General features: G+C 32.7%; 1 protein-coding gene across 4 annotated transcripts in view; it reads right to left on the reverse strand.

Annotated features, from left to right (window-relative positions):
- LOC122638131 (insulin gene enhancer protein ISL-1) overlaps positions 1-25,000 on the reverse strand; it is an 81,651-nt gene that overhangs the window by 3,797 nt on the left and 52,854 nt on the right. For all 4 annotated transcript variants that reach the window (XM_043830853.1, XM_043830851.1, XM_043830852.1 and 1 more), the window contains 2 exons: positions 8,286-8,472; positions 2,522-2,823 (listed from right to left, as the gene is read on the reverse strand). In XM_043830853.1, coding sequence (XP_043686788.1) covers positions 2,522-2,823; positions 8,286-8,472 — 489 coding nt within the window. The remainder of the gene's footprint in view (positions 1-2,521; positions 2,824-8,285; positions 8,473-25,000) is intronic.

Below are 25,000 nucleotides of genomic sequence, written 5' to 3' on the forward strand. Positions count from 1 at the left end.
AAAAAAAAAGAAAAAAAAATCGATAAAATAAAAGAGAAAACGAAATAAAAAATAAATAAACAAATTAAAATTAATACAAGCGCATACAAACATACATATACACAATGAATCCATTTTAAAGTTAACGTAGGTATCAATTATTACTATAGTTTAATATCACTTAATGGCACAGTTAAAAATAGAACGAAATACGAGCTTTGTTTGCTCGTAAGATGAACCTTGTGAATGATAGTCAACATCATCATCTTTCTCTGTCTGTCTCTCTCTCTTTCTCTCTCTGTTTCTCTTTCTTTCCTCTCTTCCTCTTTCTCTTTATCTCTGTTGAAATTTCATTCCAACGTTGATCGTAATGACCGTAATATAAATCCACACGTTCGACTTTACGTCTCGTATTTACAACGAAAATAAATTTCAAGTTGGCTGAATACCAACAGATTTATCCTACTGTTGACGACATTTCAATTTCATTCGCCAATTTATTCGACCGTATAAATATAATAATGACTCTTGATAATTAAGTGAAAGAATACAAAAAAAAAAAAAAGAAAAGAAAAGAAAAGAAAAGAAAAGAAAAGAAAAAGAAAGAAAGAAAAGAATGAGAACAAAAAAAATATATAAAAAGATGGAAAAGGAAAATAAAAGAGATAAAAAAGAAAGATAGAAAGATAGAAAGAAAAAAAAAAGAAAGAAGAGTAACGACAAAACGGAAAACGAAAAAGACAAAATGAAAGATCAACATATTTAAAATGCTGATGAAATTGACACGACGAATTTCGAAGAATAATTCCGGGATAAAGAGCGTGTCTTCTAATGAAATTTATTCGTGGATCAGAACGTCTAAAGGATTTCTTGTTGAGTATCGGGGCACAAAGAGCAAATTTACAAAAGGGTTCCTGGCCCGAGGGTAAAGCCTGTCTACGAAATGCGAGGGATTTCTGTCATGGCGACGAGAACGACAAAGACAACGACGATAACGACGATAACAACAGCGATGACTACGACGAGGATGGTAGTAGGTAGGCGACTATAGTGTTGTGTTAGGATCGCCACGTGTAATTAGGTGTTGATAATTGAAGCCGTTGAGACCTTAAAGGCTTGACCACTACACCCTCTTCCTACACGCCTGGGATTACATGGCTCAGTGTCCATCCACCACCGCCCATATTAGGTAATATGAGTACGTCCGAGGCGTCCGATATATTGAATTATGAACGATGTAATAATCTATGATAATCTACTATGATAATTTTCACGACGACAGTAGAGAGAGAGAGAGAGAGAGAGAGAGAGAAAGAGAGTGACTGAGTGAGTGAGTGAGAGAAAGAGAATTTGTTGAATTCTTTCAAGTTTCTTATATATTAATTCTTATATATTATTTTATATATTAATTTCTTATATATTAATAATTATAATAATATATATATAAATACGTAGTTATAATATATATTTATAAATATATAATATATATATATATATATGAATATATAAATATATATGGCTTAATTATTCGTTTTATAGAAATAAGAAGTTCTTGAAAGAATTCAAAAAACATATATATGTTATAGTATATATATATATATATATATATATATATATATATATTAAATGAATATAACGATAAGATTCATCGAAAGTGCTTGAAAAAAATATTGCAAATTTAAGCTTAAGATAAAGAAATAATTTATATCCTATTTTTGAAGAAATTTCATTAAGAGAGATAAGTGAATGAAATGAATGGTTATGTATATTAGATGCTATACGATCTAAAGTTTATTGTATGCATTTAATGTATGTAACGTAAATTAAATTTTGATTAGAACGAAACGAGTGGTTCTGCTACATGGTTAAAAACGTGACTAGGAATATGTACTAGAGAGAAAGACAGAAAAGAAAGAAAGAGAGAGAGAGAGAGAGAGAGAGAGAGAGAGAGAGAGAGAGAGAGAGAGAGAGAGAGAGAGAGAGAGGAATAAATTTTGCTTGCTAATTCCCATGCAAACAGTACGGTACGAACGTGTCACCACAACGTGACACGGTAACTCATTTCGTCCTTTGTGATCTGTTTATCACCGTGATTCCTTTATGGAAATCATTGGAGTAGAAGACCGAAATTGACGTCTCGTCTTAACTCATCCTATCCGAACTTGAAAACTACTGCTCGAAAACGAATCTCAAAGCGACGGACACAGTGGTTTGACAAGTCTTTAGAGTATACGAGAGGTGTCAAATGTAACACCACCCTGCCAACTACTGTCGTACATAACTACGCACGATCCACACATCTCTTTTTTTTCTTTTTCTTTTTCCTTTTTTTTTTTTTCTTTCTTTCTTTTTTTCCTTCTTAAACAAGAAAACCCACGTCTGCTTATTTTTTCTTCTTCTCGTTTTCTTTTTTTCTTTTTTTTTTTTTTGGTTTTGTTTTTTTTCTTCAGTGTACTTGTTCATTCGATTTATTCTTATTTTTATATCTTTTCTTTTTTTCAATCATGCAATTATTTTGATATAAAAAATTTTAGATCATTACCTGACATCGATCCGTCGTTTGGATGCAAATGATGATTGTTATTTGTTAAGGAAGCGTTGTTGTTGTTCTCACTGCCCGGTACACCGCCAGTAGGACAAAATTTTCCACTTTCTACTATTTCGTGATCGTGCAAACAAAATAATCCGTCCTGTCTCAGGGCGAATTCATCGCCCGGTAAAAGCTTCCTCATGCAAGCTGAACAACGAAAACAATTCACGTGATAGATCTTGGTCTTTGCCCTCATCACGTACTCGTTCTTGCTGAAACACTGACTGCACTTGTCGCACTTTGTCCCGAACAGTCTGAAACGTTTAATACGAAAAATATTGTTCATAAGTATATTTATTTATATAAATATATATATATATAGTATTATGTAATATTGATATCATATATTATTGATCATAATTATCGAACGAAAAGTTTGATTTTCGAAAACTTCTAATAATAAAATTACATCGATTTTTGATTTTTATTTTTTGTCTTGAAAAAGACAGTTTGCAATTTTCAAGACGAGAATTGATCACAAGTACAAAAGTTCGTAGACGATTTTAAAAATCGACTACTCTTTTTTCAGATATTTTAAGATATTAATTTTATTCTTTCTTTTTTTTCCCCTAGATTGTAAAAATACGAGAGAGAAAAGTCTAGGAATTTCTCTGCGATCCGAAAAAAGAAAAACAAAGAAAAAAAAAAAAAAAAAAAGAAAAAGGAAAATTATTCCAGTCTCGAAAAGGAATAATTCATATTTAAAATCATATAAAAACTTTTCGTTCAGGTTCTATATATAATGATTTAGTATATTAATCACAATTATCGAATATAAAACGTATGACATTTAAAACTTTTTAATGTTGACAATAATTAAGTATTAATTGATACCTCATCACATATTCCTTTTTTATTTTTCATGACTTCGACAAAGAAACATTTGAATAACAAATTTATAGAATGTAATTCAGATATCATTAGCATGATCGATCGATCATATATATAAAAAGAGATTTCTTGTTGAATTGATGACGTCCGAATTACATTGACTAAATTAAATCGTAATCGATGGTTGCGTTGACGTCGATAATATCTATTGTTATCATAGTCAATATAATTAATTAGAAAAAAAAAAAAAAAAAAAGAAAGAAAAGAAAAAAAATTCTCAGATCGATGTTTGATATTCAACCAGATATAATAAAAATCAAGAAATCGAAAAGTTAAGTGCCTAGATAATCATTTTTTATAAATTATAATACGACCATACGAATCGTCGATGTTTAAAATTTGAAAAAAGAGAGACAAACATAGAGAGAAAGAGAGAGAGAGAGAGAGAGAGAATGAGAATGAGAAATACAGTGATAAGAAAAAGTCATGAATATTCAATAATTTTCATCTTTTGAGATATAAAAATATATAGACAAGTTATCGGAATTTGTAGAAACTATCAGGAAAATACATACATACATACATAGATACATATATATATATATATATATTTATCGTTCGATATTCTCATCCACTTTGCAAATATGGCTTATGATGTATAATAGTTTTTGCTAGTACAGCCAATATGCAAGTATGAAAGAGAAAAACAGAGAGAGAGAGAGAGAGAGAGAGAGAGAGAGAGAGAGAGAGAGAGAGAGAGAGAGAGAGAGAGAGAGAGAGAGAGAGAGAGAGAGAGAGAGAGAGAGAGAGAAAGAGAGATAGATAGATAGATAGATAGAATATTTATCGGCGTGCATCCTAATCTCGATAGCATCCTAGGCTCTCTCTTGCTCGTTTCCCATAAGTTATGATACACTTCAATATCTGATAGTGCAACGCGAAGCGAGAGCGAATCGCGTGGGTGGCTCTCATGCAAGCTCATAATCCAACCGAACGTTTCACATCGACTCGAAATATATGACTCGGTCTGGCTAATATTCTTACTCGTTCCCTACAATAACCTTCGTATATTTTCTGATATATCGTAATATCGTATAGAAACGAGAAACATAAACTCAGTGTGTACTACATGGGGATACGATGATATGTTATTTATGTTCATGTATTATGGCATTTTCGCTAACTTTGCGTTTAGAAAATCGATTTTGTATAGCGATGAGGGAGGAGGAAAGGTGATGGTAAAGGTAGGGGGTGGTAATAGGGGATGGATGAAATTGAATATTATATTAAATATTATAAAATATTCTATAGGTATATAGACCTGTCTATATAAAAAAAAAAAAAAAAAAAAAAAGAAATTTTGTTGGTTACGTAGGTATAATAAATTTTTTCTAGATAAATAATTTTACCTATGAACTTTCGAAGATGAAAGGGAGGAGAAAAGAAAAGTTTTTCCGTCGAACAAAAATTCATCGACTAATACTCTCGATCGAACGGAATTCATCGCGAGGGTGATTTATTTGTTTTTCTTTTGGTTACTAGAACCGTCCGTTCGTGATAATTTTTCAAATAAACAAGAGATGGTAAAAAAAAAAAAAAAAAAACAAAAAAAAACAAGAAAGTAAATAAAAATGGCGAAAATCGGTTATCTAAGCGAATTAATCGTAGTTAAAGATCAAACACTTTTTTTTTTCTGTAGTTGCTGCGAAAGAATAAAAATTGTTTGTTATTATTATTATTTTTTTAAATAAATAATTACAAAGTCGTAAAGGTTGCAAGAAAAGCTTTTTTTTTTGTAGAAGAAATCGATCGATATCTCGGTCGAATTAATCGTAATCTAATTGATAAAAAGGGATGATTTTTCGTTTGGTATTCGAGTAGCTACCGAAACGTCGAGGAGAATCGAGAGATTGAGTGAGTGAATGAGTAAGAGAGAAAGAGAGAAAGAGAGAAAGAAATGAGCTTGCTTCTCTCGTTTTGACTTTTCTGACTAAGCGACAGGGACAACAAACAAGCTAACCGGCGAATGTCGTGTCTTGGAGTGAATTCACGTCGACCGGATATGCCAGTCTCTCTTCTCTCGTTCGGCCTTCCCGAAGGCGTTTCGACGTTTGACGGATCAATGCAAATAAACGTTCTGTCCCCGATGGAGAAAAATATTTGGTCCACGTCGTCTTCGAAATCGTACCTGCCAGAAAAAAAAGAGGGGAGAAGAAGTTCGACGAGAGAGAAGAAGAATGAGAGAAAAAAAGAAAGAGAGAAAAAAGGAAAGAAAAAAAAATAATACTCCCGTTGGCCTCTGAAAAATTATACTCTGCGAGTGAGTGTACGTTGAAAGAAAAAGAAAAAAAAAAAAGAGAGAGAGAAAGAAGAAGAAAAGATAAACAAAAAAAAAAAAAGTGACATAAAAGATCTTTGTTTTTTCATCACGACGTAAACACATCGACGAAGAAAATACTTTGAACGAAAGAGAACGATGAACTATAGTGTAGTACGTTGTTTCGTACACTCGTACATTTTTCCCGCCATTTAAATTCGATCGCGTGCTAATGGCGTCCCATTTAGCACGCCCGTTCTATTAAAATAGAAATTAAATGAAAGGAAATATAGGTACTTCCAAAGAAAAGAATTACATAATTTTAATTAAACAAAATTTCGATTCGAGATACTTGAAGTATATTGAAAAATATAGATAATATAGAAATAACATATAGAAATTCGAACGATTTGAAGATATAGAGAATATAAAAAATATATAAGAAAGAACATTAAACGAAACTTATGATTCGAATCCGTCTAGTATTATATGTTGAAAAATATAATAGAAACGATGTATAGGTATTAGTAACATAAATTATTAAAAGATATAACGAGTAAATAAGAAAAAAAAAATATATATATATATACATATATATAAAAAAAGAAATATATCTATAAATAATTACAATAAAGAATATCGATACATATATTGACAATTACACCATAATACAAAATTTTCTTTTTCATTTAACGTCAACCCTTTAACAATATCTACCCTTAAAAAGAGAACACAATATCATTTTACGAAGACACACCTCTACTCCCGCGTTTCTATTTTCGCGAATTTGTCCGGAAGAACCTTGAAAAGGGGGAGAATAAAAAAAAAAGAGAAAAAAAATAGGAAAAAAGAGAGACAGAGAGGAAAAAGCCAAAATAAAAAGAGAGAGAGAGAGAGAGAGAGAGAGAGAGAGAGAGAGAGAGAGAGAGAAAGCAAAGGGAGAAAGGGAGAAAGGGAGAGACTCCTAGCTCCCGTCGAAAGCTTCGATCCGTCGTCGGTTTTAATTCCGCAAGCTCGGCGCGAGCCGACGTTACTACGCTCGACTTTTTTTACCCTTCTTTTTTTTTTTTCTTTTTCTTTCTTTTTTTCTTCTTCGTTCTTTTTCTTCCTTTCTTTCTTTCGTTGCATGCAGTTGCACGCGCGAATCGTTCGCGCACATGTTCCTTGTCTCGAACACGTTGCATACCTACATTACGAAACGAGGATACGAAACGAGACGAAGACGAAAACGTAGACGAGAGGAGACGAAACGAAACGAAACGAAACGAAACGAAAGGAGATGAGACGAGGCAAGAGGAGACGAGAAGAGACGAGATGAGACGAGACGAGACGAGACGAGACGAGAGACAAGACAAGACTTTTCGTTTCGTTTCGTTCCGTTTAGTTTAGTTTGGTTTGGTTTTTCGTTCGAACGAAACAGGACGACTCGATCGGAGTTTATATGGCGTTTGTTACTCGTTGCTACGGGTTCACAGATAAAAATACTTCGCAGTCTCTTCTCTCTCTCTCTCAGTATCTATCTCTCTCTCACACGCATACACATCTCCTTTTTTCTTCTCTTTTCATTTCCTTTTCTTCCTTCTCTCTTTTATTCCTCCAGAATGCGTTTCTTTATTCCTTTTCAATCCCGGTCACAGCCTCCTCGTACGACGTCCTATCGCGTGTTACCACTATATATATATATATGTGTGTATGTATATATATATATATTTATGTATGTATATATATGTATCTACGTAAGTGTGAGAAAACGAGAGAGAGAGAGAGAGAGAGAGAGAGAGAGGGAGAGGGAGAGAGAGAGAATGTAGCGGGTTCACTCTGACAAGAGGGACAGTTTTGCATTAATTACCATACCGCAGACTTCGATCGGGATTCGAGCGTAAGCCTTCCACCTTTTTTCCTGGAATTCGTGAACGCGTATCTTTCTCTTTCTATACTATTTTTTTTTCTCTCCACCATCATCACCACCATCAACACCATCGCCACTCGCCAATGGGTACACCAGCATCAACGCTACTATTATCGGCAGCAACCACGGATTTTATGACGGTGCATCGTAAAAAGGAAAAATACGAAAACCGATAACGATACCAATGGAAAGAAAGACAGAGAAAGAGAGAGAGAGAGAGAGAGAGAGAGAGAGAGAGAGAGAGAGAGAGAGAGAGAGAAAGAGAGAGAGAGAAAAAGAAAGAGAGAAAGATAGAAGAAAAATAAGAAAAAGAGGGATAGAATGTATGTATATATATTTATATATGTATCTATATACGTATGTGTATGTGTCTATATGTATGTTTTCGAGGAATAACTATTTCGTGGAAGGGCTTTTTGGAGATTACTTTTTAAAGGGTTGCAAAGTTTTTTTAAAGTCTCTTCATTTTAGATAGAGATAGAGATAGAAATAGATAGATAAACAGAGAGAGAGAGAGAGAGAGAGAGAGAGAGAGAAAAGAAATAATATTTTTGTGAAATTAGTTCTTCTCTTCATTGTTTTTATTATTATTATTATTATTATTATTATTAAAAAAAAATTCTTTTTTAATATCCACTATATATCTTCTTTTCTCTCACCTGACGTAATCTCCCTTGCAGTACGTCTTTCCGTCGCGAACGAAGCAGGTGCAATGTTCATCCAAAAATTGTTGACACTCGGCACACTTCAAACAGGCAGCATGCCACTCGAGATTAGGCGCCACCCTCAATATCCACTGATCGTGAATTCGTCCACCGCAGCCAACGCAATGCGAACTACGACCTTCTGAAAATGAACAATGTATTTTCTGGTTAAATTTCTTTTTTTCTAACAAGAACATCCAAGGATTTAGAGTTTCACAATGATTTGTCTATTTTATTTTTCTCTATTTTTCTTTTTCTTTTTTTTTCTCTTCTTATATTCGTTCGCGTAGATATAGTATGTTTTAAGATTAAAATTAATGAGTTAATTTTTAAGATAGATATTTGTCGATACGATCCAATCTTGTTTTTGTGCTTAACATAAAATTATTTGACGTGTGTTTGTTAAACTTATATATGTGCGATATGTGTGTAGAACATACATATAATTGTATTACATTATATATAACATATATTAAGGAAAACATCAACCTTCAGAATATAAATTAATTAGGATAGATATCTGTGAAGAAAGAGTTACAATAATATTAAGATAATGTTAAAAATTAAATGAAAATATTACATTACGTTTATATGGATGTTTAACGAGCAATCAAATAATTTAAAATACTTTTTTAATTAACGTATTTATAGAGATTATGATTTCCATTAACGATTGAATGAGACATTAAAAATCCATCATTTTTATTAACTCGATAATTAAATTGTCAATCTTCTCATACGACTTTTATTATCTCCCAGATAGATTTCGATAATCGTCGAAAATTTCATATATCTAACTTGAAAAAAGAATCGAATTGTTTATTCTATCGATCACAACGATCAGACGATTAACGATATATAATAGAGCTTTTCGGACGTCTCGCTCTTACTTATGTATCTATCGATTATCACCTGCATGTTCTTTCATCGATAACAACAACGTTTTAATATAAACGAAACAAAATGGAGTGTGAAAGAAAGTCTAAGAGAGTATGAGAGAATGAGAGTATGGTAGAAAATTATGTGAACGACATTACGAAAGAGGACGATGATTTATCGAATCGCGAATTACTTTCAACACTTTACTGCTCTTGTATTAATCGTTATCGGTATTCGATCGGCCGATTTAATTAAATGTTCCAGAGGAAAAGGAGCGAAAGGAATGGATGCTTTAAGAATTATCTCTACGAAGTTGTTCAATCATCATGCTCGACTACGACTACGACGACGACGACTACGACGACGACGATCATCGACCGACGGGATATGATTTTATTCATTTATTTCTCGATATCGTTGAAGCAACCGATCGTCGAATCTGAACTAGTTTTAATGAATGTCTTTCCTCTTCTTATACTATGTCTAAACATCCTGTAGCATGTATATCATGTTTTTCCTCAACTCCGCCATTACGCGATCGATAACTTCCCTCTTCGACACACAACTATTCTACCACGATATTTTCTCATACACGTGTTTCGTTTAAATATTCTAAGAAAAAGAAATAATTATTTTATATTTGATAATACGAAGTAATTATTTTAATCGTTTCAATTGGCAATTTTATTTTTATATACCATTCCCTCAAAACAGAGAAAAGAAGGAAATAAATGAAGAAAGAAAAAGTACATGCGATATTCCTTTAACTCGTCATTATATCCAAAACAGTTTTAGAACAAATGATTGTTTAGATCGAAAACGATTCTAATGTTATTCGATTGATAATTTTACTTTTAAAAATATGCGTTCGAAGCGATACTTTCTTTCAACTCGTTGTTTCGTCAAGATGCTATTACGACGAACAATTGTTTTAGATTTACACCAAAAATTGTAACATTTTTTGATTAACTATTTTACATTTATCACGAAAGAAAATGTTTTCAACGCGATATTCTTTTAACTCTTTGTTTCGTCGAAACACTAATAGAATAATAATTTTTCTTGTATTCCAGCAAACAAAGACGAAAAAGAAAACCAATGTGTCGAATATTATGCGAAACCAAATTATATAAATAGATTATTAAATGAATAGAAAATTATATTATAAGAAGATTAAGTACCTAACAGTAAGAAAGTAGGTTATTATTCCAATATGCCGGTTGAGAACTGTGTCACGATATTGTCACCTCTTTGTAACATACAATTCTTCTTCTTAAATATTTTCGATATTTACGCACAATACAAAAGAAAAGGAAAAAAAAAAAAAAAGGAAAAGGGAAAAGAAAAAGAAAAAGAAAACGGATCCTCGCTAGAAGAACAATTTCAAACTATCTTTCGAAAGTAGATACATATGTACTCGATCTTCAAAAATTCGAAGATGTTCACGAACTTTAAACTTGAACGGGGAAAAGCGTGGATAAGAAAAAAATAAAAAAAATATAAGAAACGAAAACACCGAAAAAATAAAAACAAAAAATAGAACGACACCAGTCACTGAATCGATGTAGAAGGGACACGATTTATGAAGAAAAAGAGAAAGAGAGAGAGAGAGAGAGAGAGAGAGAGAGAGAGAGAGAGAGAGACAGAGACTGATAGACAGAAAAAGAGACAGACAGATTGATAGAAAAAGAGAAGAATAAAGAGAGAAAGAGAAAGAAAGAGAAAGAAAGAGAAAGAGTGAGAGAGTATATGTATGACAAAAAAAAAAGAAAAAGAGAGAGAGAGAGAGAGAGAGTGAGAGAGAAAGAAGATGATAAGAATAAGAATAAGAAGATTCGAAGGAGGATGCTGGACCAGCCACAGCATCGGCAGTGGTGGCTGCGCCACTGCGGTCGAGCGCTTCCGAAATTAGCTGCCGTTTTCTCGAGACGCGTTTGCGCCGCACCGCGGAGGCGTCCGCGTTGCCGAAGAAATGCCGACGAGAAAGATAGAGAGAAAAAGAGATAGAGAGAAAAAGAGATAGAGAGAGAGAGAGAGAGACAGAGAGAGACAGAGAGAGAGAGAGAGAGAGAGAGAGAGAGAGAGAGAGAGAGGCAAGGGTGTAGACATGGGCGGTTCTTGGTGCATGAAAAGGGGCTTCGAAACTCCGCCCAGGGAAAACCGGATGCCGAAACTCCATCGGAGTCGGCGCTTGAACGTTCCTGCGCGAGTTTTGCGCAGATTCCGTAGAGAGATAACAAGACGATCGACTAGAACGTATCTTCTTCTTCGTCTTCGTCTTCGTCTTAGTTTGCTTCGTCTTCGTTTTCTTATCCATCTCTTTCTTACATGCTTTAAATTTTCGACTCGACTCCATTATAAATTTTATTCGTCATAATCCGTTGTATATCTTTAAATCAATGATTCGTGTTTTATCAGTATTTTGTAAATTTGTATCGGAGTATTGTATCGTTTGAAGAGATTTATATCGATGGATAGTTTTGTTTGTGTGTGTTTGTTTGTTTGTTTTTACAAACGGTGATAATGTCGTCTTTATATCATGTCACTTTATGAGGATTATTTCGTTTATGTTGTTACCTAGCATAGGTGATATTTGGATATGATATATTTATTCGATACTTGTTGGCTTTTATTAAAAGTTCTAACACGATTTTCCAGTAGACTTCTTAGCGATTAAGAAGAGACGATCGATTAGGACGAGTCCTCTTCAGCTTCTTTTTATTCTCGAACGTGCTTGAAATTTTCCTTATGCGATTTAACCTCACTATAAATTTTATTCGTCGTAATCCGTTAGATATCTTTAAATCAATGATTCGTGTTTTAGAAGATATTTTGGAAATTTCCGTTGGAGGTTTGCGTTGTTTGAAGGGATTTATATCCATGGATAGTTTTGTTTGCGTTTGTTTTTACAAACGTAATCAATGTCGTTTTAAAATGTCCTCTTTATATCATGCGATTTTATGAGGATTATTTGGTTTGTGTTGTTACGTATCATGGGTAACATTTGGCTACGATATACTTGTTGGTTACTTGCTGGCTTTTATTAAAAGTTCCAGCATGAGTTTCCAGCAGATTTCTTAGTGATAACAAGAGGTCGATCGATTAGAACGTGTCTTCTTCTTTTTCTTATTCATTTTTTGATCAGCCTTTAACTTTTCACGAGCAATTTTACTCTTCTGTAAATCTTATTCGTCCTTACTTGCTAGAATTTTTTTTTTTTTTTTTTTTTTTTTTTTTTTTTTTTTTTTTTTTTTTTTTTTGATGAAATTTCTTTTGATCATATGATCATATTTAATTATTTATTAGAATACATTTATTAGAATTTGATGAGATTTATATCGATGTATAATTTTGCTTATGTTTGATTTTACATATATTCGAAAAGTTATCTTTATATTATGTGATCTTATGATGATTTGATGTACATATGTATTTAGAATCAACATTTGACTACGATATATGTATATACTTGTTTGCTTCTTGTTCATTTTAATTTTAATAATCTTGTAGTTATCACTTTGAACATTAATGCCGTAGGTAAGTATTTACTTACTCATACGTAAATTATGCGTATGTATTAGGGTGTATTATAGTCAACATTTAATTATGTGATATGGACAACACTGTTTTGGTTTATATGTTTTTTTAAAGATTTTTTTTGTTATCACTTTGAAAATTAACAGTGTACCTACTCATCTGCAGATATCTTCATGTCTTATATTTCTTTGACATTACGACATCATGGATGTTTATACGTGTTACTAATTAACGAAAATTATAATATGTAATTTTCTAAATAGAAATTTGAAAAAACGTTTTAAGAAAATTTAATATATTTCAAGTAACTTTGATATATTTAAAAAGATTTTAATATACTTCAAATAACCATAAAATTATTTTTTCATAACAAAATAAATCTTTCGGATATTAATTTTATTTAATTAATTATTTTTAATAAAGTAACTATACAAGTTATTAAAAAAGATGTATATTATATAAAGAACGTGTTAGTGTCTCAAGTTTCAATATATTTCTAATGGTATTTTGATATCACACCGATAGCAAGAGAATGACTGTGAGGTTATTAGTAAATTATTTCACCCTCTCTCTCTCTCCCTTTTTCATTTTCTCTTTCTCTCTTTAACGTACCAAAAATCTTTTTCTTTCTCAGCGATAGGATCGAGCCGGTTTTGTTTGGAACGTAGAAATCGTGTATCTTTTTGTGGATACCGAAACGGTCCGCGCGCGGGTTTTCTTCCCTTTCTCCATGTCGGCGCGTCTCCGTAGAGTCGGCCGATAAAAAAGTCCGACCACCAGAGGATTCTACGTAGTCGGGACACCATCGAGCAGCACGTCGTATACAAAAACGTAAAACGGTCTCTTTCGGATGCTGTGTCGTCATAAATTCACGCCTGACGTCTGACGATTTGTACGACAAGCTCGCGGCCCTTCCCCTCGCGGCCCAGGAGTACGTGCATAATTTTGTATTTTTTTTTTCTTCTACGTTTTTCTCCGTTGATTCCCCCTTTTTTTTTTTCTTTTCGAAACAATACTCATCATCCCTCGCCCACCCGCTGTTTATTTTTGTATTTTTTATTTCTTCTTACCGAACAAATCTTTCGTCGCGAACGCGGACGAAATTTGCGGACAACAAAGGACACAAAAAGAAGAAGGAAGGAAAAGAAAAAAAAAAGAGAAGAAAGAAATCATTTTTTCTTTTAAAGATTTTCTCTTACGTTTGATTATCGCGCGTTATTGAAATATTAATCATAAAAAAGTAGATGGATATGTCTGATCATTATCTATATTCATCGGTCTCCCTTTTGTCTCTCTCTCTCTCTCTCTCTCTCTCTTTTTAATTAATAAGTTCTCGATGAAGATAAACCATGCTCGCCGAACAAAAACAAGCAAATAATTGCCGCGCTTCCATTCACGCGTTTCGAAACGGTCTTGCAAAAATAATAAAGAGAAAGCAAAAAGAGAAAGCGAAAAGAAAAAACAAAGAGGAAAAAAAGAAAAAAGAAAAAGAAAAATGTAAGTGAAAAGTAAGGCCACGCGTTTCGCGTTTCCCAGAAAACTAATTTTTTCTCTTTCCAATACGGTAAGGCAAAACATCTTTTCTTTTTCCTCTTTAGGTGGAACGCGTGCGACCACCATGAAAATTCTCGAGAAGGATAAGGTCAGTAGTGTGAGAAGGAGAAAGAAAGAAAGAAAGAAAGAGAGAGAGAAAAAAAGAAAGAAAGGAAGGAAGGAAGGAAGGAAGGAAGGAAGGAAGGAAGGAAGAAGAGAAAGAGAAGGAAAATACGTGTGTAGTAAGAGAAAGAGGAGAAGGTGTAAGGGAGGAAAGAAGAGAAAGACAGAGAAAAATAGAGAGAGAGAGAGAGAGAGAGAGAGAGATGAGGACAAGGTCGGCCAGGATCAAAGAGAATCAAGTAAGGAAAAGAGAGAAAGAGAGTATCATTTTATAAGTGTGTAGATACGTGTGAGTAAGACAGAGAGAGAGAGAGAGAGAGAGAGAGAGAGAGAGAGAGAGAGAGAGAGAGAGAGAGAGAGAGAGAGAGAGAGAGAGAGAGAGAGAGAGAATGCGTCGGCGTCCCATTAGCTTCCAGAGAGGACGAGACACCACTTCGTATCTCTCGTATGTTTTCTATCTCTCTCTCTTCCTTTCTCCTTTTAGGTCGTGCGTATGAGAGCACCAAATACATATAAACATATATACATAAATATATACACACACATATAGTTCAAGGGTGGTACCATGCGTGTAATCGAAGCTTCTTTACGCGCCGCATAAATAAGAAACGTCCAAGTATCCGAACGCGTACTTATAGTCCTCTTCCTTTACCCCCTCCTTCTCCACTTCCTCTCTTAACCACCCCCTCCTCATTTCGGTCAGTGTCACCCATTTCGTGACAACCCTGTTTTCTTTTCGTGCCGACGAAAAACTCTTCGTTACTACCTACTTACGTCGATACTACCTACGGTCGATTGTTATTTGTGAACAGCGATGTGTTTTGTAAATAATGTATGTTATAAATAAGATATATCGTCGTATACGTTTTTGGATATAATATTGTGTTATTTGATATATAATATGTAATATTATGTAATATGTAGTTTGTATATAACGATATATTGCATATGCTATTTCATGTTATGTATGATTATAATATATAATAGTATGTATGTTATTTTATTATTATTATTATTATTATTATTATTATTATTATTATTATTATTATTATTAGTTGTTTATATATATTATTTATGGATTTATAAAAAATATAAATATTGAATTATATTGATGGATGGTTATATGTAAAAAGTAACGTCTTGAAAATATTCCTTATGAACAATTTTCATTGTAAATAATAATAATAATAACAACAATAATAATAGGAAGAAAAAAGTAATGAAATTTTTATATGCATAGACATTTTACTCATGTTAAAAATTTAATAGAGAGATATAACAGAAATAATTTAATTTATAGTACTCATTACTATATTCAAATAGAAAATGTTAGAAATTATTTGTAGATTTTTTGTAAAAGATTCAAGATATTCAACGTGTTCGCACATTATGTATATCGTATCTAATATATTATCTAATTAGAAGATCTTCAAAGTCTTAAGTAGTCTGCTGTACTGAAGTAATACAAAGTGTTAAAGGAGTGTTCCTTTTTCTTTTTTCTTCTTTTTTTTCTCCCCCAAGGATGACTGCACCTTGATGCAATGCGAGATAAAGTTTATCGCGAACTTACGGCTCTTTAATTCTGACTAACTCCTAATTTGTGCGAAACGTTTAGCGTTAAACGAAAAAAATTGATAAGAAAATTACTCTCGTGTTTTCTACGGATTTTCCTTCGTTTTATTTTTTTATTTCTTCTTTCTTTTTTTCTACATACACATTACCACATCATATGAATACATTATCTATCGATCGATTGACAATTATATCTATCATTATTTTTCTTTTCTTTTGCAATTTCTTTCGCAAAAACATATTTTCGATTAATTCTGAAAAATTCGACAACGCTTCAATACGCAATAATACATTTTGTCAATGTTCATCATACACCTATACATAGAATTAGGAAAAGAAAAAAGAAAAAAGACAAAAGAAAAGAAATGAACGTAAACGTAACAAGATTAAGTAAAGTAACAAGTTTAAGTACCATCATGTGATCATCGATCGATGAAAAAATATTACACGAATTAAAACGCTTTAGCAACGATTGATCGCGGTAGCAAAACTGGATCCTGAAGACAAGCCGCGAAAGGATAATAAAATTATGTCGGGTGGTAGTAGTCGTTTTCGAAGGAAAGACAAGAAAAAAGAAAGAAGATGAAAAAAAAAAAGGAAAAAGAATGAAAAAAAAAAAAAAAGAAAAAGGGAAAGAAAAAAAGAAAGTAAGAAGCAAAAAGGAAGAAAGAAAGGGACACGCGCACAAAAAAAGCGAAAAAAAGAAAAAATAAAGAAGAATTCGAGAAAGGTGAGAAGGGTGAGGGGAAAGAGGGTGAGGACGAGAACGAAGGGCTGGAGGAGGAAGGGGGAGGGAGGGTTTTAGTAGGTCCAGTGCTACCGGTAGAGAAAACGTGGGTGGCGGCGAATTGTTGCTTTTTACCGGACCGATATCTTTTCGATCTTTCTGTTTTTATTTTTTTTTTTTCTTTTCTTTTTCTCTTTTTCTCTTTTTCTGTTTCCCTCCTCTCCCCTCTACCCTCCTTTCCCTCCTTATTTCTTTGCCTAAATCTTTTCTTTTCTCCTCCCCCGAAAAACAAAGAAAGAAAGGGGAATAAGCGCTCGTCTCGTCTACGATATGCGTCTATACGATAGATACGACGATTCGGCAGCAGCAACGATTAGTCTACGAGATGTGATAACGATGAATGATGAATTGGAATCGTTGATGGATCTTTGATGGTTAAATTAATCACAGACGATCGAGATTGAATTAGGTCGATGAAAAATATAATCAAACTTGAGTGGTCAATATTAGAAACGATCTCTGATCGATATACAAAAGTGATTTTGATCTATCTATGTTCTGTATTAAAATTTATTTTAAAACAAGCAAAATATTTTGTATGAGTAGGTGTATACACACAGACACACACACACACACACACATATATATATATAAAAGTTTAATAATATATAAAAAAAGTCTATTTATCTACTCGTATATAAATTCTAATCACAAGAAATACTTTTTGTCTTCGGTAAAGAGAATATACGTATTATTCCATGATAAGATGCATCAAAAGTTTCTAGAGAAAGACTCGAAAGAGAGTAAATCGATTTTAAAATAACATCTCGAAACTTTCCTTCTCGTCTGGTATCACGAGATTAAGATGATATTTCAGAGAGAAAAACACAGACGAAAGGGAAAAAGAGAAATAGGATATATAAATTTGATTGATATAAAAGTTACTTGAAATAATACCAAATTTTCATTTATACTTATATATAATAATATGTGAAATACACATATATACATACATACATACATATATAAATGTATATATATATATATATATATATATATATATATATATATATATTAATATAAGAAGATTAAATTGATGAAAAACAAAGATGAGATAATAAGAGAAAGAAAAAGAGAAAAAAAATATACAAATGGACAAGAGATCGCTGGGGTGTGCAGTTATCGGTAAAAGAGTAGATGAAAAAAAAAAAAAAGAAAATAAGAAGAGGATGGAGGGTACGAGGATGAGGATGAGGATGGTTGAGAAAACGGCGCCGGGTCTTATGTCGAGGATGTCTGCTTGGCAGTTCAGAGGCGCCGACCTGGTGTCCCACGGCGTTCGTTTGGTATTTCATTAACACCTCCGCTAATTATTTCCCTTTTTTTGTCCAGCCCGGCCAGTTTCGTAGCAGGATCGGGAATGCACCTTACAAGTCGCGGCTCTCGCTTCTACCATATGCATGCGTGCGTATATGCGTACGTACGCGCGAGTGCAAGCGTGTGTGTACGTTTGTGTGTATGAATGTGCATAGTTTGTTTTTATAAGGGAGTTTACGAATGCGCACTAAAATTTCAACGATTCGATTCGATTCGGAAGATCAATTTTTCGAAACGATCGAACATCGAATGATAGTATGAATTACTCGATCGTTCAAATCTTCTGTCTGTCTGTCTCTCTCTCTCTCTCTCTCTCTCTCTCTCTTTCTTTTTTGGCTTATTGGATAATCTTAAACTTCATTGATTTTATGAGAATTGAAAGAGTAATTGTGCTGAAGATAGAGAAAGATAAAGAAAGACAGAGAAAGAACGGTCGTCTATAAGGATCACATTGGTGCTTCTTATTAGATCGAGATATCGAAACGATGCTTTTCAGATTTGTTCTAATCCAATGTCTGACTTCTTATCGAGATAGTGTGCTATACCTATGTCGATCGTAAAAGAAAACATTATGACTAAGAATACGAGATTTCTATCTTTCATTTTCTTTTCTATCAGTACACAAAACACACATACGTATACGAATGTAGATACGCAACACATACATACATACATACATACATACATACATACATACATACATACATACATACATACATATATATACATATGTATATATTTATACACACACAAATATATAGAAAATTTCATTTGGCTTTTCTAATCACCGAATGAATTCACCCTTCTTTTCCAATGCATAGATACCGAACACTCTTGTTTTGACCATGGAAAATTCGAAATGGGTCGACTTCTAATCGCTGCAGAGTGTATTAGAAAAGAGTCAGAGAGAGAGAGAGAGAGAGAGAGAGAGAGAGAGAGAGAGAGAGAGACAAAGAGAGAGAGACAAAGAGACAGAAAAAGAGAGAGAGAGAGAGTCGATACGATAGACACTAACGTCTCACACAGGTACTAAATTTAGGATGTATGGTTAAATGAACGAAAGACCGTCCTTAGATATCCCCTTGGTGAAATTTATGTAGGTGTTGGCCGTGGCTTTTATCAGCGAGCGGCATTCCTGTGCGTCCACCCGGCGCCCCGACGTCGCCGAAGAGCAGGTTCTAATTCGTGTGTGACTTCTTCTCCTCTGTGACTCAGTTTTAGTTCGGGACCGTGCCAACCATCCTTCTTTTCCTCCTCCTCCTCCTCCTCCTCCTCCTCCTCCTCCTCCTCCTCCTCCTCCTCCTGCTCCTTCTTCTTTCCCTACTCCTTCTATTTTTTCTCTATTTTTTTTTGTTTCTTTTTTTTTCCTAATCTTTTTCCAATTTTTTTTCCTAACTTTTTTCCGACCTTTCTTCTCTGATTTTTTTTTCTTTTTTTCTTCTTCTCTCTTTTTTTTTTTCCGTTGGAAACACCGACGAGAAAAATGCGCAAGGTTTCGTGAATTCCGTTTTCATTATTAAAACGATCTAATCGAGAAAAGGGGAGAGATTGAGAGAGAAAGAGAGAAGTATAACTCACTATACGAAATTTCAATTTTCCTGAAGCTAATTGTCTATCTTTCACGCAAAATATTTAAGAATCCTTTCTAATTAGATATAACAAATAAATCGACCATAATGAAACGCTCGTCTATCGTAATAATAATAATAATAATAATAATAAGAAGAAGAAGAAGAAGAAGAATTTGTAAGATTTTAAAAATGCAATATAAAAAAAGAAAGAAAGAGAAAAAAGAAAGAAAATTATATTTCCCCTATCTCATTGAAAATAAGTTATATTAATAAATGAAAAATACACGTTAAGATAAATAAAATCAGAGAAAATATATATATATACAGATATATCTGTGCACCATCTAATCCATATTTTAAATCTTAGCCGTCAAAATTGATTTTAATATACAGAAGTAAGCAAGGAAAGGAAGCAATTGAAATAAAGGAAGCAAGTAAAGGCTCTTCCCATTTATATCGTCCTAACTCTTTCTCTCGTAGGCGTAACGGCTTATAACGTTGCACCTGACTAGTCGACGACGAGGACATATAAATGCAGCGTTCTAACTGGTAGAAATCTTGGCGGCGGGCCAATTAGCAGTTATTCGCTATCTGATCCCACATTGCAACGAGTTTCTACACGTATCTATATCCTATAGTATTCATTCTATCAAAATAGACATATATTTACGCACACATAAAAATACAGACACACACACACACACACATACACATACACGCACGCACCATATACGTGAAATAAGTCAATCTATGGAACTTCGAAGATAATCGAAAAGGAGTATGACAAGGTGAAGAGTAAACGACGTTTAAGATGATACCATGAAATCATACATTTTATCAAAGATTTTTCAATGATAAGGAAAGAGAAAGAGATAGACACATAGATTGATAAATAGATAGATAGATAGAAAAAGAAAGAGAGAGAAAGAGCAGAGTCAATCGTTACAGGATGCAAAGATAAGCGATAACGAAGTTACGTTTACTTGGATATGCACCTTGTGTTCCTTAGAAAATCGAGTTCTGCTAAGTAAAACTTTTCTTTTTCTTCTTCTTCTTCTTCTTCTTCTCTTTTTTGTTTAATTTTTTTATTCTTTATCTCTCTTTCTTTCTTTCTCATCGATTCTAAAAATAAAAGATTAATTAAACTAATCCAAGTAATCTTAGATTTCTGTGCTACTATTCCTCGAATTTACGGAAAGTCGGTTAATTCGAGATTAACTTTAATCTGCCTTTTTTTAAACCAAATAACACAGATGTATTACAAAGAAATATGTCAAACGTAATATGGACTATAGACTTGGTACGTATCCAGTATATTTTATGTGCAAATAAAATTTTTCGATCGTTTTATCTCTCATTGATTTAAAAAAAAAAAAAAAAAAAAAAAAAAAGATACAAGATTAATTAAACTTTTAATTACGACTAATTTGAAATTTCTATTTTACTATTTTACCAAATCTGAATGAAAATTGAATTAACTAACGAGATCCTTTTTCTAAACATAATAACATTAACCGACATATTACACATATCTACTATATTATTGCTACAATATAAACAAATACAACGATCTATCAATTATTACATAATTTTACAGACGATATTAAATTCATTATCTATACGAATCAATTAATAATATTCACATAAATTCAAAAAGAAACATTACAATTTGATCAATGAAAATTGACATGGGTGTCACTGCGTTGACAGTAAGCAGAAGATCTCAAAAGATGCGGCACTTTTTGGGTGTCGGTTTAAAGAAAAAGAAAAAGAAAAAGAAAAAGATAGAGAAAGAGAGAGCGAGAGAGAGAGAGAGAGAAAGACAAATAGATAAATAGAAAAAGACGTTGAACATCGCGGGTTTATGGCTCATGGTCATCAAGTACGAGAGCCATTTGGTGTCAGGCTCTCTCCCTTTCTCTCTCTCTCTCTCTCTCTCTTTCTCTCTCCCTATCTTTCGAAAAGAAGTCCAGAAGGCCCCCGCGAAGGGACTACGAAGGACATCAGAAGGGCTCGGCTAACCCAACGTGAAAACGAGGATTGTAAAACGAAGCTCTTAGAGAGCAGAAAGTTCTTCCGTGTGTCCTCTGACGTCGAACTGCGGCGCCAGGCTTCCTTTCGTTTTACGACACGGAGATCGATCTGCGCCCTCGTCCATCGTAGCAGCCCGTCATTAGTTCCCGTTTAACGATGAGATACCCCTAGTTAAGGTCTTTCCTTTCTATCATATCTTTTACTTTCACGTTGGGTCTCTCTTATCGTTATTGTTATTCTTGTTGCTGTTGTTGTTTTCGTTGTTTATCACCGTATTATATATTATTCATTAGCAAAAATATCTAACGGTAATATGAAATTTTCTTTAATTCTCTTCATTCGAAACATTTTAACGTTCACTAGGGAAAATATATAAGGGTAATAAGAAATTTTCTTGAATATCTCAATCGAAAGACTTTTATCCAAATTTTCATCCCAATTTGCGTTAACCCTTGCAAATCTATCTTTAATATATGATAATTTATTATCTTATTTTTGGATCACTGATGAAACTTTGTTTTATTACGTTTTATGTATTATTGTTTGAGTAATTATTTGTTAAGTTTATGTAATTATTGTACGGATATTGTAAGTTTCGCGAATAGGAAAACCGAATATTAGTAAGGTAATCGAAATTAAATTTATTTCGAGGAATGCTTTCATAGTTATTTCTTTAGTAATTTATTATTATATTGTTGTGTTATAGATACTTTGCTTTATTTTGTTTTTATTTTATGTATCGTGGGATTATTGGTTAAACCATTACAAAGATATCGATAGCCTTGCGAAAAGGGAAATGAAAATTTTAGTGCTTTTGAGAATCGCAAATATTTATTTGAAGGAGAGCTCTCGAACTTGCCCTTTAATATTTTATTATTCTATTGTTAGGTTATTGTCAATGGGTATGGATACTTTATTTTATTACATTGTATTATAGGATTATTGGTTAAACCATTATACAGATATCGATACACTAACGAAAAGGAAAATGAAAATTTTCGAATTTTAGAGAATCGCAAATATTTACTCGAAGGAGTGCTTTCAAACTTGCCCTTTAATATTTCATTATTCTATTGTTAGGTTATTGTCAATACTATAAATACTTTATTTGATTATGTTGTATTATAGGATTATTGGTTAAACCGCTGCACGGATATCGATAGCCTTGTCGGAAGAAGAAAAAACAAAAAGAAAAGAAAGAAAGAAAGAAAATTGCATAATTTTAGTGCTTAACTTAAATAGAATGTTGTAAACAGCTTTAGAACTTGCTAATAATTTATTATCCTATTATTATGTTATAGATTAATTAAGATATACTCGATGCGTTATAGATACTTTATTATATTATACACCTAATATACCTTAAGATCATTATATATTACCAATGTTTTTTATTACTTTACATGAAAAACAACGAACAAGTAATTATTATCGAATAACAACGACTGTTGTAAAATCGTCACGATTTTTGAATCTTCTATTAAAAAAAAAAAAAAAAGAGAAGAAAAAGAAAGAAGAACCATTTTAACCATCAAAAGCATTTGATATATAAATACATAAGTAGATATTATCTACTACTGGTGTTCTATAAATTCATAGGAAATTCGTTAGTTCAAACAATTCGATTATCGTTCCGAAAGATAAAACTATACAGATCTTTTTTTTTCTTTCTCGTTTTATTCGGAACCAACTTCACTAATAACGTTATCGTCAATATCGAAAATAATGATCGTTGATTTTGTTGAATAATACCAAATATATTACATACGTATACCTCATCGTACATATACGTATATATATATATATATATATATATATATATATATATATATATATGTACGAGCGTACGCACAGATATATAAAATGTTATCTAGCTACGTTCGGTGACATTCTTCGTAAGATACTTATAGATGTATCGAAAAATCAATGCTCGTCCCGATAGATCAAAGGCGTACCGCGCCGACGAAAAATGTCGACGGTATCGGACGAACATCCCGATAATGCGGCGAAGCTTATCGAATCGACGAACTGATTAGTTTCGCCGAGAACCGCGATAATGATCTGAATGTCGAGTTTTAAACGATATGCTCTCTTGTACTCCATTACTTCTCATGCCTTTCAATGTTTTTTTTTTCTTTTTTCTTTTTTTCTTTCTTTTCTTTTTTGTTTCCTTCCACTTTTTCCTTTTCAACGTTCCTTTCAAAATCTCTCTTTCTCTCTCTTTCTCTCTTTATGGTATCGTTTATCGTAAAAGTTTCATTTTAATTAATAAAATGAAATCACGAAAAGGTTTATACATATATTATGAACCTACGATGAAGTTGTTCTTATTTGATAGGTAATAAAAATAAATAAATAAATAAATAAATAAATAAATAAATAAATAAAATAGTACGTACAAGTAGATATTTATCCTACGTATTATTCACATTATTTATCTATTGTTTTCATACTCGCAATGATTATATCTGTAGTAATTGCAAACTCACAATTAAATCAACAATCGAAAACGTTTCGTAAGTATCTAGATAAGAGAAAAAAAATGTTTTTTTTTTTTTCTATTTTTTTTTCTAAATCTTTGTCTAACAACTTTTTTTTTCCACGCAAATTTAATTCACTTGACCATTGATGTCATTGTGTTATAACACATAGATATACACATATACAAGTCCATGTATTATTCTCGACCTGAATAGCGGCAATTACTCAAAACGTTTCATTCTACTTGTTGCGATCAATTTGCCCGAACGAGGCAAACTGCCAAGACACTCTTTGCACTTTCCATGTTCTAATAAATCATTTGGAAATTTGGTACCGTCACCATCGTTATCTCTTTGCGGTACTCACTTTTACACCTCCCTTTCTCCTCTCCTCCTCTCCTCCTCCTCCTCCTCCTCCTGCTCCATTGCTCTCTCTTTCTCTTTCTCTCTCTCTCTCTCTCTCTCTCTCTCTCTCTCTCTCTCTCTCTTTCTCTGTTTCTTTCTCACTCGTTGCATCTCCACTCGCAAAAGATTTATCATGGCACGTTTCGTCGATTTTTCTCTTTTATTAACGAACTCCTTTTTGTCAATTTTTTATCGTCTTAAAGAAGAAAAAAAAAAAAAAAGTAAATTCAGAGAAAAAAATATTTTACATAATTTCTTTCTTCCTTTTTCTTTCTTTTTTCTTTTTTCTTTTATCTATATTAATACAACAACATTGATTTTATTTGTCATAGGTATAGGCATACCTAACTGTGTAATAATATCTGATAATGAACGTTCAAGATTTTCCGCAAGGACAAATTTCATCTTTTAAGAATCTTAAGAGTCTTCAAT

The sequence above is a fragment of the Vespula pensylvanica genome, chromosome 2 (assembly GCF_014466175.1).
Source record: "Vespula pensylvanica isolate Volc-1 chromosome 2, ASM1446617v1, whole genome shotgun sequence".
Classification (NCBI taxonomy): Eukaryota; Metazoa; Arthropoda; class Insecta; order Hymenoptera; family Vespidae; genus Vespula; species Vespula pensylvanica.